The 18,053-nt window shown below is 41.5% G+C and overlaps 1 protein-coding gene across 1 annotated transcript in view; it reads right to left on the bottom strand.

Moving 5' to 3' along the window:
• The window catches only part of LOC121867454 (paired box protein Pax-1-like), a 31,043-nt gene extending 13,352 nt beyond the window's left edge, over positions 1-17,691 (bottom strand). Inside the window, exon 1 of the mRNA XM_042367365.1 lies at positions 17,022-17,691. Within this exon, the coding sequence (XP_042223299.1) occupies positions 17,022-17,148 (127 nt within the window). The 5' untranslated portion in view covers positions 17,149-17,691. The remainder of the gene's footprint in view (positions 1-17,021) is intronic.
• Positions 17,692-18,053: the final 362 nt, after the last annotated feature.

Here is an 18,053-nt window from a genome sequence, read left to right as displayed (position 1 = left end):
ATCTGTAAACAAAAACAGACGCGTGTAAAACATTTTCAACATTAAATATTTACACCAAAAAATATGATCACGTACTGCAACTGTCATTAATTACATAGAAGAATTGCAGATTAAGTGCGTATAAATTACCTCTGCGTAAGATCACAATTATACGTTATATAAATGATTACACAGGTGAGAAATTATGTAATGGGTGAATAACACTTTGAGCAATATATAATAATTTTGTTTATTTCCGGAGGTTCATTCGGCTATACAATTAATAGTTTCATTCGTTTATAGAAAGGGTAGAGTTTCATTCGTTTATAGAAAGGGTAGAGTTTCATTCATTTATACATTCATAGACGATTGGGTTATGATGAAACAAATGAAGGTGATTCTAGACTGGATAGCGACTGGATTGCGGGTTTAGTCTTCCCTCTGTGTATGTCAGGTAATGCTTACAATATTTAGTAGAAAGAAACGCTAATTCATCTGTATATTTCTGTTGTTATTTCAGGTGATAACAATAATAGTAATAATAATAATAATAATAATAATAATAATAATAATAATAAAATGAAAATAAAAATAATAATAATGCTAGAAACAACAGCAACAATAATAATAATAATAATAATAATAATAATAATAATAACGGAATATATAAAACCAACATTATTTTTTTTAAATGTTCCGAACTTTTCCCCGCTAGATCGCAGATGGCCGAATATATATATATATATATATATATATATATATATATATATATATATATATATATATATATATATAAACACGTTCACAGACTCACCCTTAACTCACTGTCATTATATAATCATCATAATAACAATAATAATAAGTCATACAGACTACGTACGATGGAGGTGTTATAGACCGTACAAAAAAAGGTAATTTTCACCGACCGTGCGAAGGAACATACATTTGTCGTTACCGAGGCCGTACTTAGCCTGTCATGGCCGCCTCTCATAAGCGCGCAAATTGAATATTTTACCTCAGAACGTGTAATCTGCCGGTTCGTTTTTCTGAAGCTTTTGCTATTATAGGACCAAAATGTCAGATTTATCTTGATATGTAAAATTCTGCAATAATATTTTAGTGTACAAAGAGAGAGATGAGTAGCATTTGTTTTGGGAAGTGCTGGAACAAAAGAATATCATTGGAACTCTTTCTGATCTGTCATTGATATGTAAAAATATGCAAATATCATTTCCTGTACCAAAAATATATATTAACGTATAATAATATAATAAACTCCACCCAAAAAAAGAAATTACAAAACCAAATCAAATAATGAATAAATATAATACTGATATATTAGAATAACAAATATATTATAGCCAGAAAAATAAAATAACTCATCTTACCAATGAGAAGAAAACGGACAAAAACATAAGAGTATAGAAAACGAAAACAATGTGTGAATGTGTACGTACAGTATGTTTAATAAGGTACACACTCACCTGACCGTAAAGTACACAATACGCAACACATACGAGGAATTAGAGAGCGTAATTATGGCGTTATGACGAGGGATAAGTGGGAGGAGGCACGCACAGCTACACACACACATACACACGCGCTGACTGTACTGTGCTGGTGATGGTATTTATAAAGGCTATGGTGCGTCGCTACAGTCTACAGAGATACAGTTATACAAGGATATAGTCATACAGAGATACAGTCATACAAGGATACAGTGATATACAGTTCAGTACAGTACATGTAATACTAATATTCCTGACACCGTCACCGCCACCACCACTACTACTATTAATACATTTTTTTTTAATTAAATGTGGCCTCCAGCCTCCCCCAATAGCCAGACCTTCGCCGCCATTGTATTACCTTAAAATTAAATATCCTTATACATAAGTAGCTATCCTAGCTGTGTTGAGTTAGTTAAGCCACAGATCTATGAGGCATTCAGTGACTGTTGCCTCATAGTCAATATCTGCAACTGTTGTCGGCTTTGGGGCCGATGTTCTCGTTCCCCTGAGGCAGAGCAAAGCCGACCTATGGAGAGAGAAGGACAGTCGACATCTCATCCAGGCTGTAACATAACTTCTGGGCTGCTGCTTCTGTTAGGATAGCACCTCCGCGAGTCTGGAGTAGAAGCATCTTGCACTTGGTCCCATCCCACCAGAGGTTGTGAACACTTGAGGAGTGAAGCTGCCTTGATCAACGTTCTGAATTCTCTCCCCGTATGCCCTTATCTTGTCGTTCTCGTTCCTCCTGTGTGCAGCATCGAGAGGTAAGTTACGGTGACTTGCGGCCATGGGATCAAAAATTCTGATGTCGATCTGTCGTAATGGACCTACGAATTTTATTTACCTCGCTGGTATCCACTTCCCCTGTTGCATTCTGGGCTATTAGGTGGTCCGTGAGGGCTGCCGTGAGCTTCAGTGAATTTTGATGTTCAGTGGCAGCAATCTCCTCTGGATTTGTTAGTCCCACCCCTCCCAGTCTTGGTGGAAGTGCAAGAAGTGCTCTTTCTGCTGGGGTTAAGTCAGGGTGTTTCACTAATTTGGGAATGAACTTGACACTGATAGCTTCTTCCAGAGGGTGGAGGAGGGGTCCGATATCAGGGATAGTACGCATCAGGTAGTTTCAACGATGCAGCAAAGGCCGCATGTGGCTCTGTGTTAGCAATCTCAGACAGAGCTTGGATTTCACTAACCCACTCATTCACCTTTCCCGCTACCTACTCGGTCTTGAAGTCCGTGGTGCTAATTACTGCGCCTAGATGTCTTTGGCCGTCCTTAGTTATTTTGACCTCACTTCCGCCAAAAACCTCCAATTCCCGTTCATAATGTTCTGGCTTCACGATGAGGAAGGACTTGCTGGCGTTTGGGTGGTACCCTATTTGTGGACCTCGCGATGTTACCAGGTCCCACCACTTTTTGATGTCCTCCACTTTTCCTGCTCCTGTAAGGTCATCAGCATACGCCACTTGTTTGACCCCAGTTGTTTCAAATTTTATTTCTTGTTGGAGCACTGATAGGCCTATTGCATACATTGCCATTGCAACAGGGTCCCCTTGTGTTGTTCCCTCGGTTGACTGTAAGATGGTATCACCTCTTAGAGCCTTGTTGTTTACTATGTAGAGGTCTGATGGATTCCTATACGAATTTTCAACGTACATCGCAAAGCTTGGACACTTGATCTTGATGTTACTACTACTACTACTACTACTATCGCATTTTAAGTTTACTCCCAAAGACTTAAGTTTCGTGTCTAAGGTTTAAGGTAAGGGTTTAAGATTGTGGTTTAAGCTAAGGGTTTAAGGTAAGAGTTTAGGGCAAGGGTTTAAGCTAAGGGTTTAAGGTTGTGGTTTAAGATAAGGGTTTAAGGTTTTAGTTTAAGGGAAGGGTTTACGGTTGTGGTTTAAGGTTATGGTTAATGTAAGGTTTTAAGGTTATGGTTTAAGGTAAGGGTTTAAGGTAAGGGTTTAAGATTGTGGTTTAGGGTAAGGGTTTAAGATAAGGGTTTAAGGTAAGGGTTTAAGGTTATGGTTTAAGGTAAGGGCTTAAGGTAAAGGTTTAAGGTAAGGGTTTAAGGTTATGGTTTAAGGTAAGGGTTTACGGTTGTGGTTTAGGGTAAGGGTTTAAGATAAGGGTTTAAGGTAAGGGTTCAAGGTTATGGTTTAAGGTAAGGGCTTAAGGTAAGGGTTTAAGGTTATGGTTTAAGGTAAGGGTTTACGGTTGTGGTTTAAGGTTATGGTTAATGTAAGGTATTAAGATTATGGTTTAAGGTAATGGTTTAATTTTAAAGACAAAAGGAAAGTTTAATTATTTTAGCTTAGTGTTAAATTTTAAGGTATAATTTAACCTAACCTAATTAAACCTAATCTATCTTAATTTAACTTACCTATCCTAATTTTACTCTAACTTAACCTAGAATAACATAATCTAACCTTACCTAACTTAACCTAACCTAATCTATTGAGTGAGTTAACGAGACTTATATTTGCAGGTAAAATGTAAACACACACACATCTAGCTACAATGATGATGATGATGATGATGATGATGATAATGATGATGATGATGATGTGATAATACACCACTATGATGATGATAATGATGATGATAATAATGATAATACACCACTATGATGATGACGATGATACAAAACTACTGTCGATATAAACTCATACAACAACAATGATAAACAGGACGGCACCTCAAAACACCTGCAGAGTGAAGCTAAACAAACAAACAAACTGAAACAAAACAAACACACACACACACACACACAGAATAAACAACACCTCAATCTAAATTCCTTTGTTTGTTTGTTAATGAAAGTAGAATCTAACTATAGAACTCATTGTGGTTTAGAGCTTAATGAAGAGCTCTTGATATAGAGTCGTAGAGCTCCTTAACTAGACTACTTACTAACTATTAAACCAAAGCAATGTCTCCTAACTCAGGGGATTCGAACCCACCTGTCAGTTACTCAAGGTGGAGGGAGAGAGAGTCCTTGCCAGCCAGCCAGCCAGCCACCTCCACAGCCCAGAAGATCGAGTCAGATGACAATATTAAATAAACTGGATGAAAGACATATATGTAGAGTCTCTGTTGTTTTAGTACTTCATTTTATCCGCCATTGTGGGTTCTTTATTCTCTAGTTGGTGGGAAAGTATCGTAGGAACCTTTGAGAATCCCGGTGAGTAACCTGACACTCACGCTCGTCACTCATGAGAGGTTGAGAGGTACTTGGCTGTCACTCACAACGTCAACAGTCACTCTCGGTGGGTCCTTTTGTTACAGATGCGGCGTCTTGATTGGCTGTGAGTGATGCCCGTTACACATTCTTGATGGTGATTGGCCACTCACCGTGAAAGCTATATATGCCGGGAGTCTTGATTGGCTGTGACTGACACCTGTTTCACATTCTTGGTGGTGATTGGCCACTCACCTTGAAAGGTGTACCGGGATTGGCTATTAATGATGGGTGTTAGACAGGTTTTATTGGTTGCTTGGTGTAAGAACATGATGGGATTGGCTGTAAACAGTGGCTTAAGGTAAGTCAAGTGCCATTGGTCATCTTTTATGAGACACATGCTGGGATTGGCTGTCACCTAAGCCATTTTCAATTGCTCGACAGCCATTGGTCACATAAAATGAAAGCTGTGTCCTAACTGGCCGATTTTTACCTCAGTAACGCGTTCTTGACTGCCATTGGTTACTGAACAGATTGAGACCGTGATTGGTTGAAAGCTGTATAACTGGCCGATATTTACCTCAGTAACGCGTTCTTGACTGCCATTGGTTACTGAACATAAAAGAGAGACCGTGATTGGTTGCCTCAAGTATATCAATAATGCTCTCTATTGAGTAAAAATTAGCTGTACTACAAAATCATCATTATACAGGTATATTAAGGTAAAAACCGCAGCAAATAACAGTACAATGCTAATTACCCAAGGTGTCATTCCTCCTTATCAATCTTGGTGTCATTTCTGTTAATTACTCCTGGTGTCATTGTTTATATCTGCAACAATGTTAACTAAATTACTTGTATCATATTGAACTGAAATGCAAGTTGTTGAAAAGTTTTAAGAAATAAGTAGGTTTCTGGGGGTGGAATTTGACCGAGATTCGTAGTTTAAAAGACAAAAGCGCAACGATATTCACTCCTTCAAAACAAAGACGCATCACCACAATTCATCCCAGGGTCTATAGATTCTCTTACGATGAATAAACCTCATAAATGCATAAATGGATGTATAATAACGCATTTTAACTTCATAAATAACATAAAAATTAATAGATAGATTTTTACTTTGATTAAAATCCCAGTATTAAATGGATTTCATAACTGTTGTTGGATCATGTGAAGTCTTGCATCCTCCTTGCTTATTGTACCTGAAGAATAGCCACCTTAACGTTACCTGGGGTGGTTAGGTTAGGTTATAGGTTAGGTTGGGTTTAACAGTAATCATGGTAGACAGTCATCATGGCAGACAAGTGACAGGGTAATCATATACTCACTAATCACCGATAATACGTAGATAGACGGTAGTTGCTGTCAGTGGCACTAGACAGGTGTGGCGGTGGTAGGTGTTCTGACCACACCTTGGCTATGACACTGACTGTTAAACACATTCTGACTGTTACACACTCTGACTGTTATATACGCTGACTGCTTAACACATCTGACTGTTTGACACGCTGACGGAAAAATTAGGGGTCAAAATGGCGCCTGGAGGGAACTGAGACTCGACCTCGTATGTTTAAACAAGCCTGAGAGGACAGCGAGATGTCGAGAAGGACCTTGAGTGGTTGGAGGATCTCACCTTGTTACTTGAAGATCGACTCAATCACGAGAACCAGAGGATGTAAGAGACGACTGGAGGAACACTGAACAGAACCAGAGGATGTGAGAGACGACTGGAGGAACACTGAACAGAACCAGAGGATGTGAGAGACGACTGGAGGAACACTGAGAGGAACCAGATGATGTGAGAGACGACTGGAGGAACACTGAGAGGAACCAGAGGATGTGAGAGACGACTGGAGGAACACTGAGAGGAACCAGATGATGTGAGAGACGACTGGAGGAACACGGAACAGAACCAGATGATGTAAGAGACGACTGGAGGAACACGGAACAGAACCAGATGATGTGAGAGACGACTGGAGGAACACGGAACAGAACCAGATGATGTGACCAGATGATGTGAGACGACTGGAGACACTAGACAGAGACAGAGGGAGAATGTGAGAGAGACGACTGGAGGAACACTGAACAGAACCAGAGGATGTGAAGACGACTGGAGGAACACTGAGAGGAACCAGAGGATGTGAGCGACTGGAGAGACACGGAACCAAGAACCAGATGATGTGAGGAGACGACTGGAGACACGGAACAGAACCAGAGGGATGTGAGAGACATTTGGAGGAACACTGAACAGAACCAGAGGATGTGAGACGACTGGAGGAACACTGAGAACCAGAGGATGTGAGGAACGACTGGAGAACGCAGACAGAACCAGATGATGGCAGGAGACACGACGGAAGACACGGAACAGAAGACAGAGGATGTAAGAGACGACTGGAGGAACACTGAACAGAACCAGAGGATGTGAGAGACGACTGGAGGAACACTGAACAGAACCAGAGGATGTGAGAGACGACTGGAGGAACACTGAGAGGAACCAGATGATGTGAGAGACGACTGGAGGAACACTGAGAGGAACCAGAGGATGTGAGAGACGACTGGAGGAACACTGAGAGGAACCAGATGATGTGAGAGACGACTGGAGGAACACGGAACAGAACCAGATGATGTAAGAGACGACTGGAGGAACACGGAACAGAACCAGATGATGTGAGAGACGACTGGAGGAACACGGAACAGAACCAGATGATGTGAGGGAACAGTACATGTGATAGCACCAATAGCTCACCCGATTCCATACCGATTAGCTCTCTGGGTAAATAAATCTGACGACTTCATCAACAGAAAATAGAGAAGAAGAAGAAGAAGAAGATGAAGAAGAAGAAGAAGATGAAGAAGAAGAAGAAGAAGAAGAAGAAGAAGAAGAAAATAAAACGTATATGGAAGACATTATTAAAAGTACCAAAAAAATATTATATATATTAAGAGAAGATGAAGAAGTGAGAGATAGAGAATTAATATAAAAAAAAAGATGATTAATTATAAAGAAACAGAAGAAAATATGAACTCGGGTCCGCCATTATTAATCGTAAAATTAAACTGACATGTGATAACCTGAGTCAATTGCCTTCACACCTGCAGGATCTAGGGTAACCTGACAGCTCGTGACTGCATCAAGCACGAACTACCTCAACCAAACTACCGTGAAATAACCCAATTTCCTTAGATAACGTTTGATTAGTTCTGATTATATACAGTTATATAATTAATTTAACCCCGTAGCCCCTCACATCATACCTTTACCTGAGCTAATTAATATCCACGTTCGACAAGGACTCAGGTACACTCACTCAATCAGTAACAGGTATAATATTGGATCTCAGGTGTGTGTGTGGGGGCTTGGTTCACCTAACACACACACGCACACACACCCACACACACGGCTGTTAATATTTTTATTATTGTGGATATTTTTGTTCTTTCTATTCATTACACTGGTCTACAAAAAAATATTTTTTTTTCTGGCATGAAACCTTTTAACTGTTTTTTTTTACTAACTTTAAGGTGCTGAATCCAAATCTGATCTCAGATTTGCTCCATCACGTAACGTGCCAGAATTTACTGAGCTACCAGAGATTGAGGATATAGACCGGAATTCACCTGTTTCTACTGATGAAGATGAAGAGACTGATCTTTTCAAGCCATCTGGTGAAGATTGTGAAAAGCCAACGTTGTTTACTCAGTCAGAATTGAATGATCTGGTCAGAGATCTAAATTTGCCAAAACAGTCTGCTGAATTGTTAGCTTCCAGGCTTCAAGAGAAACGACTCTTAAAACCTGGCACGAGTGTCTCCTTTTATCGCAACAGAGAAGAGCAACTGCGGAAGTACTTTCATTCATATGACCAGCTTGTTTTTGTAATGATGTAGAAGGACTTCTTCTCTCCATGGGACTACCAGCATATGATAGTAAGGATTGGAGACTTTTTATTGACAGTTCTAAAAGGAGCTTGAAATGTGTTCTTCTTCATAACGGAAACAAGTATGGTTCAATTCCAATCGGACATTCTGTACAAATTAAAGAAGAGTATGAAAACATTAAGACTGTTCTAGAGAGGTTGCAATACCATGCTCATGAATGGTTAATTTGTGTGGACTTGAAAATGGTAAACTTTCTATTGGGCCAGCAAGGAGGGTACACAAAATACCCCTGTTTTCTGTGCTACTGGGACAGCAGGGCTACAGCAGACCATTGGGTGAAAAAGAATTGGCCACCAAGACATAGTTTGACGCCTGGTGACAAGAATATCATTAACGATCCTCTGGTTGACAGGAAAAACATTGTCCTTCCTCCTCTGCACATAAAACTTGGTATCATGAAGCAATTCGTCAAGGCTCTTGATCATAGTGGAGAGTGTTTCAGATATATATGCTCAACCTTTCCAAGTCTTAGCGACGAGAAGAAAAAGGCAGGGATTTTTGATGGACCTCAAATAAGAACACTACTCAGAGATCCACACTTCCTTGCAACAATGACTGAGGCACAGGCAAGAACTTGGAATGCTTTCTCTAATGTGGTGCGGAACTTCTTAGGGAACAAGAAAGCGGACAACTATCAAGAAATTGTGGAAGAGCTGCTCTTGAGTTTACAAGCACTTGGATGCAGAATGAGTATCAAGGTTCACTACTTACACAGTCACTTGGACGAGTTTCCAGAAAATCTGGGAGAAGTGAGCGAGGAGCAAGGGGAGCGCTTTCATCAAGACATTAAAGTAATGGAAGAACGTTACCAAGGTCGATGGGACTCGAACATGATGGCGGACTACTGCTGGAGTTTGATGAGAGACATTCCAGAAGCTGTACATAAGAGATCGGCCAAAAAGAGGAAGTTTATGTAACTGTAACTTGATCTTAATACTTGCACTATTTCTACCGTACATTAATTGTTTTTTTTCACCCTTCAATGTTACATTTAAATATTATATGTGCATTAACTTTCCAATTTGATATTAACAATTTTTGGTTATAGAAAAATACAAATTATAATGCTGAAAAAATTTATGTATACATGTTTAAACCGTCAATTTTGATCCAAAAGTTTACGTTTCCCAGCAAAAGTGCAATATGGTATATCTCAAAAACCTGATGTGATAGACAAAAACCAAAGTCATATTTGGATTCTGCACCCCAAATTTACTTAAAATCCGTTTAAAAACCTTGTGCCAGAAAAATTGTGTTGACCGGTGTTATTATTGTTGTTGTTATTATTGGTGGTAGGGTGGTGGTGTTGATGGTGGTGGTGGCGTGGTTGTAGATAGTAGGTTAATGGTTGTAGGGAGGTAGTGGAAGTGGCGTGGTTATAAATGGTGGTGGAGGCGTGGTGGCGTGAGTGATAGTCTAAGAACAGCTGCTGTACCTGGCATGATAGCTATATAATAATGAACACGTGTACCCTTTATGTATGTATGTATGTGTTCATGTGATGTATGTATGTATGTATGTATGTTCAAAATACCCTATAACCTACCATCATAACTGCACATTAACACTACACATACTTCTTCCCTAATTAACCCCACACACCTTCAGTATACCTGGTCACCAACCCTGGCTCACACACCTGTCCTCAAACTGTAAACAACTCTGCCTTCTTCTCAACACTTACTGTACATGTGGCAATATATGTGAGAATATTGTTTGTTTGTTTATTTATTGAGGAGTGTGTTTGGTTGTTGTTGTTGTTGTTGTTGTTGTTGTTGTTGTTATTATTATTATTGTTGTTACTATTATTCTTATTATTATTATTATTATTATTATTGTTGTTGTTGTTGTTGTTATTATTATTTTTTATTTAGGATTATCATTATAATTACTATTTTGTTCTTACTTATATTATTACAACTACTACTACTATCCTTAACATCATCACTACAGATAAGAAACATATTACACCAGACAGCTATCATCACTCTTCATCACAACTAATGACCTCCCTTCATCACCTGTAGTAATGATCGTAATATGAGCAAACACCTGAAGGGGGGGGGGGGAACACATCTGGCGTTCTCAGGTGTAAGCACTGAGGCGCCCCCTTGTCCATAACGTTACGGGGGCTACCTGAAGATTTGCCCCGTCAGTTTATTTCACCTGAAGAATAACCACCCTAATTCTGCTTAGGAGGAGGGTTAGATAGATAGATAATAGATAGACAGACAAACAGATAGATAGATAGATAGATAGATATTCAGTAAAATTATCATACAATTACACATTTGGTTAGATTAGGTTTGGTTAGGTTAGGTTTGTCTGTACTGAACTGAGTGTCCCCAACACCACACCCAGCCTACAGTGCACACACCACACCCAACCTACAGTGCACCAACACCACACAGCCCCAACACCACACCCAGCCTACAGTGCCCAACACCACACCCAGCCTACAGTGCCCCAACACCACACCCACCACCCAGCCTATAGTGCTCCAACACCACACCCAGCCTACAGTGCCCCAACACCACACCCAACCCTACAGTGCACCAACACCACACCCAGCCTACAGTGCCCCAACACCACACCCAACCTACAGTGCCCCAACACACACCCAGCCACAGTGCCCCAACACCACACCCAACCCACAGTGCCCCAACACCACACCCAGCCTATGGTGCTCCAACACCACACCCAGCCTACAGTGCCCCAACACCACACCCAGCCTATAGTGCCCAACACCACACCCAGCCTACAGTGCCCAACACCACACCCAGCCTACAGTGCCCAACACCACACCCAGCCTATAGTGCTCCAACACCACACCCAACCTACAGTGTCCCAACACCACACCCAGCCTACAGTGCCCCAACACCACACCCAGCCTATAGTGCACCCAACCTATACCAACACCACACCCAGCCTATAGTGCAACCAACCAACACCACCCAACCTATAGTGCTCCAACACCACACCCAGCCTATAGTGCTCCAACACCACACCCAACCTACAGTGTCCCAACACCACACCCAGCCTACAGTGCCCCAACACCACACCCAGCCTACAGTGCACCAACACCACACCCAGCCTATAGTGCTCCAACACCACACCCAGCCTACAGTGCACCAACACCACACCAGCCACAGTGCACCAACACCACACCCAGCCTACAGTGCACCAACACCACACCCAGCCTACAGTGCCCCAACACCACACCTGGGAGAACATATGGCTAATAGAAATACCTGAAATTATCATATATCAATTAATGAAGTGGGACCTGGCTGTGAACAAGGACAATTAAATGCACTAATGACACCTGTGATAACCTCTCACTCTCACTAATTACCCGTATACTGAAACATCAATTACCCCAAACATCACGAATATCGACCCAAACAACATCGATGCTGACTCTCAACATCAACATCACTAACCAATATCAACATCGAATATATTGATCTTAAACATCAATATCAATAATGACCATCTAACATCAGGAAACAAGTCATAATATGCGACGATAACATCAACACCATTCATTATTACGAACATCCGAGGTTTAGCAATTACCCTTCCCTCCCCTACCCTACCTTCCCTTACCTTACCCCCCCCCCTCTCATGTATCACAATGGTAATAAGTATCATCTATATTAATCTACAACTCGTGATAATAATAAGAGTATTTTATTAATTCATGGGTGATAGAACAATCGTGTGTGTCTGTTCATATGTCTTTTCGTTCGAGGGATGATGATGGTCGCTGGGTTAAAATTTGTTTACTTTTCGCGGGTTCAATTCGCTTTCGTGGGTTTGCATTCTCTTTAGACGATCCTCATTTGTTTTTTGTTTTTTATCTAAACAACTCTATAAATTCTATTACCCTTTTTTCAATCGTTTATTGTTTATGTTCATATTTGATCTTGGTGTCGTAATATTTATTTTATTCATTTAAATGTTTTTTTCATAAATTTATTTATTTATCGCAGTCGTTAATTCTCTTCCTCGTCACAATACATTCTACTAAAAGTTTAATTCTTCTATTGTTTTATATCCAGTACATCGTAAAATCCGTTTCATTCATTTATTGTTTTTCCTTCCTCCATATTATAACACCTCAGTGTAGTGACCGCACCAGTTAGTGCTAAGGATAACATTGGATGGATACGGAGCGTCGTCCGTCAAGCACAACGAACAATACGCGTCCGTGGGTGAAAAGAACAGCGTCGTCCTTACTACACAACGAATAATAAGCGTACGTAGATAAATATGCAGACAAACTCTATACTACCCAACGTACTATAAACGTCCAAGGATGGATATGCAACATCGTCCGTACAACACAATGAACATTAAAACTTGCTTGGGTAAAGCAGTAGCGTCCGTACCACACAACGTACAACAAGCGTTCGTGGGTGAAAAGAACCACATAGTCCGTAAACCACAACGGAAAAAAGTACAAAAAGCGGCCATGAATTATACAAAAACAGCATCGTCCGCCACAACACAATAAACAAGGTATAACACAAGTGTACACGAAAGCCAATGTCATAATAAACCACACACACAGGAAGAGTCAACAAAGGGAATATCAACACCCAAACTGTATTGATAGTTAGGGGGAACACGCTCTGGTGTATATAATTAAATATATTAATTATTTTCCTGTGTATTGTGAAAGATTGTGTGTTGTTTTCATAAGGCGGAAATATCGTAAACTATCGTAATTGTAAAAAAAAAAAAGGAAGAGGGATTGGAGTTTGTTTTAAAAGTGGCTTACATGTATAATCTGTGGTCATAGGTAATTAGTATGATAAAATACAGTCATCTCTCTCTTCACATGTGTATATTTATCTCTATACTGTAACTGCGTGTATAAATATCACTAAGAAATATGAGTATCATTAAGAAATATTAATGTAACTGAGAAATATTAATGCGAGTTGTAATCTTTCTTAATCTGACATATATATCTCCCCGAACTGTAATTATCATCTCGAATACGACGATAAAATTCAATGCTCCACCTGTCGTCATTATTTAATATATCTCAATAAACTGTAATACCCATCTTGAGTATGAGAGTATGATGAAATAATATCAATTAACTGAGGCACAAAACTCTCCGAAAATGTGTTTATTATCAGCGAAAAGTACAGGAAAATACGAATAGGCTATAGAGTGTATCTTTAAGGTTACATCCATCTCAACAAACTATAAACATCATCTAGTAAAACCAACAACAAATACTGATACTAATATTAATCATTTATCCGCCTAACCTAACCTAACCATGACGCAAATTTGAAAAAAAGGAGTTTAAAATCTGAATCATTCATCATTTGAAGCTCCGAGCATCAGTGGATTTAAGTGAGATAAACACGAAATCTGTTATTAGACTTCAAGGGGTTTAAACCACGCCAGATTATGAACCACCCGATTAGGATATACCTAACTACGGATCAGCATGTTAAGTGAGTATTTTGATCAATTATTATTCACACAAGTTCAAGAAAAGGAAAAGGAACAACTGTATGTGTGTATGTGTGTGTGTGTGTGTGTGTGTGTGTGTGTATGTGTGTATGTGTGTTGTGTTAGTTCTTCCCCATTGCTCTAGGTTGCTTCTCTTACACCAAACGATGATACTGTCATTCTCCCTCTGGTTGTGAGTCTTCTTGCCTCTCATCCACTTCCTCCACAGACAAACACAAGGAAATAGAGGCAATACACACACACAAGGAAAACTCAAGCCAATATTTCCCCACCAGGTAAAACACATGAGTAATGGTTCACACTTGTGCTTAGTTTACGCTCATTTAAAACATATGCAGATTAACTCACCTACTGTCAATTAATTTCCCAATCTCAGGTAAATTAAATTGGCTTACCTGAAAAATCCCCACCCCAGCTTATTTCACCTGAAGATTAACTACCCTTAATGCTAACCTAACCTAACCCAGGGAGCCTTATGTGTGTTGAATCATCAGGTGAAATTATCTTTGATGCATTATATTCACACGATCCAGGTTAAATCCCCACAGGTATACAGACACACCTGATACCGAAAGAGAGAGAGAGAGAGAGAGAGAGAGAGAGAGAGAGAATGCACATTTGCATATCAAGTTAAACGCGTATAAGCATCACTCATTCTAACCACAAATTGACGATTCATTGTGGTAACGTCTCATTATTGACTTCCACCAGTGAGAAATGCTTATATATGAATGGCATAAATTACCCTAGAGAAATACCATTAGTGTTTTTAAATGAATAATGCCGGATAGTGCCACCTGTTGTGTACTATAACGTCTGATAGTACCACCTGTTGTGTACTCTAACGTCTGATAGTACCACCTGTTGTGTACTCTAACGTCTGATAGTACCACCTGTTGTGTACTGTAACGTCTGATAGTACCACCTGTTGTGTACTATAACGTCTGATAGTACCACCTGTTGTGTACTCTAACGTCTGATAGTACCACCTGTTGTGTACTCTAACGTCTGATAGTACCACCTGTTGTGTACTGCAACGTCTGATAGTACCTCCTGTTGTGTACTGTAACGTTCGATGAAACACCGTACCGATACTTACCACCTGTTGTGTACTCTAACGTCTGATAGTACCACCTGTTGTGTACTGTAACGTCTGATAGTACCACCTGTTGTGTACTATAACGTCTGATAGTACCACCTGTTGTGTACTCTAACGTCTGATAGTACCACCTGTTGTGTACTCTAACGTCTGATAGTACCACCTGTTGTGTACTGCAACGTCTGATAGTACCACCTGTTGTGTACTGTAACGTCTGTGTACCACCTGTTGTGTACTGTAACGTCTGATAGTACCACCTGTTGTGTACTGTAACGTCTGATAGTACCACCTGTTGTGTACTCTAACGTCTGATAGTACCACCTGTTGTGTACTCTAACGTCTGATAGTACCACCTGTTGTGTGCTCTAACGTCTGATAGTACCACCTGTTGTGTACTCTAACGTCTGATAGTACCACCTGTTGTACTCTAACGTCTGATATACCACCTGTTGTGTACTCTAACGTCTGATAGTACCACCTGTTGTGTACTGTAACGTCTGATAGTACCACCTGTTGTGTACTGTAACGTCTGATAGTACCACCTGTTGTGTACTGTAACGTCTGATAGTACCACCTGTTGTGCTGTAACGTCTGATAGTACCACCTGTTGTGTACTGTAACGTCTGATAGTACCACCTGTTGTGTACTCTAACGTCTGATAGTACCACCTGTTGTGTACTCTAACGTCTGATAGTACCACCTGTTGTGTACTCTAACGTCTGATAGTACCACCTGTTGTGTACTCTAACGTCTGATAGTACCACCTGTTGTGTACTCTAACGTCTGATAGTACCACCTGTTGTGTACTCTAACGTCTGATAGTACCACCTGTTGTGTACTCTAACGTCTGATAGTACCACCTGTTGTGTACTCTAACGTCTGATAGTACCACCTGTTGTGTACTCTAACGTCTGATAGTACCACCTGTTGTATCTCTAACGTCTGATAGTACCACCTGTTGTGTACTCTAACGTCTGATAGTACCACCTGTTGGTACTCTAACGTCTGATAAGTACCACCTGTTGTGTACTGTAACGTCTGATAGTACCACCTGTTGTGTACTGTAACGTCTGATAGTACCACCTGTTGTGTACTCTAACGTCTGATAGTACCACCTGTTGTGTACTGTAACGTCTGATAGTACCACCTGTGTGTACTGTAACGTCTGATAGTACCACCGTTGTGTACTGTAACGTCTGATAGTACCACCCGTTGTGTGTAACGTCTGATAGTACCACCTGTTGTACTCTAACGTCTGATAGTACCACCTGTTGTGTACTCTAACGTCTGATAGTACCACCTGTTGTGTACTCTAACGTCTGATAGTACCACCTGTGTATCTCTAACGTCTGATAGTACCACCTGTTGTGTACTCTAACGTCTGATAGTACCACCTGTTGTGTACTCTAACGTCTGATAGTACCACCTGTTGTGTACTCTAACGTCTGATAGTACCACCTGTTGTGTACTCTAACGTCTGATAGTACCACCTGTTGTGTACTCTAACGTCTGATTATAACGCTGTATTATTCTTCTTAAGTCTCTATGTAAGGTGACATGAGTGTATGCGTCACAATGTATGCATCAAGTAGGGACACACTCACGCACGCACTCACACACACACTCACACACGCACTCACACTGCCAGCATCGCTTGTTTTCCCCGCGCGCTCAAACACACTCCCCAATGTTGTGGCAGAGAAACAGATGTTGTGACTGCATAACCACGACACCTCAGCCCTGTTATTAGCTACGGCCCACCACCACAACACTGTCATAACGTCGTGCGTGACGTGAGGGAGGCGTGAACTCACCTGGGGCGTAATAGGGGAGGGCAGGGGGCAGGGCCGTCATCATGGGGTGCGGCCTGCTGTTTCTGGGGTCGGAGGTGGACGGCACAGAGAAGGCTGTTGGTTGGCCGCCTATGTCAGGGATGAGCATCTGGGGCAGCCTGATGGTGCTGGTGGTGCTGGAGTTGTGGCGCGGACAGGGTAGTGGCGCAGTTCCTACGTCTTGGGTCTTTAGGGGACCCGAAAATCCGACCAACGACGATTCCTGAAAAAGCGAGTGGTGGAGTCACTCGCGCCGGGCTCGAGGTCGGCCCCAGCAGCAGCGGCGGCGTGAGGAGTATCACAGCCGCCACACAACGCTCCTGTTAAACACAGGTTGTGATAAACTGTGTGATGTGGTGCTCCTGTAACACAACCTGTGGCAGACTATGTGGTTGTCAGCGGTGTTTTCGGCCTTGACACCTCAGCCTCCAGTTCTGCGTCAGTGGGTGATCTTGGTAACCCACTCTTTTGTCAACATAACTCCCTGGCAACCTTCACCCTATCACGATCTTCACGATTGAGGTCGCTAGCACGAACAACGCACGACGCACACTCGGCGCAGCGGCTCCTCACGCACCTGCGACTAACTAGTGACTACACCTGCGCTCATTCGCAAAATATACACTGACTACCTAACCTGACTACCTCCGCCACCTGCTGCTCCTATGGGCCAACATGCCGCGCTGAGACAAAGGGATACTCGATCTTATTGGTCTCGATAGACAGGTAGAACAGAAGCCTCTCTCTCATTGGCTGCGAGGCGGAGTCATCGCTTGTGAGTCAGAGTCGCGTGATTGGTGGATGGAGTGGATGGGGCGGGGCAGGAGCGGAGAGGAGAGGTGAGGCGGAAGTGGCTCATCAGGGAGGCGGGGCCTGACAGTGGCGGGAAATGAACAAAGTTGAACCCGGGGAGGCACGACCCGGGAAGTTAGTCACCATAAGTCACCACCATGGCTAACCACCCTCGCTCAACCCCGCCACCTGTGTTGTGTCCTGTCCTCACACAACGAGCCT

This window comes from Homarus americanus, unplaced genomic scaffold, assembly GCF_018991925.1.
Source record: "Homarus americanus isolate GMGI-L3 unplaced genomic scaffold, GMGI_Hamer_2.0 scaffold23598, whole genome shotgun sequence".
NCBI classification, from domain to species: Eukaryota; Metazoa; Arthropoda; class Malacostraca; order Decapoda; family Nephropidae; genus Homarus; species Homarus americanus.
This window is presented reverse-complemented; position numbering and strand designations above follow the sequence as displayed.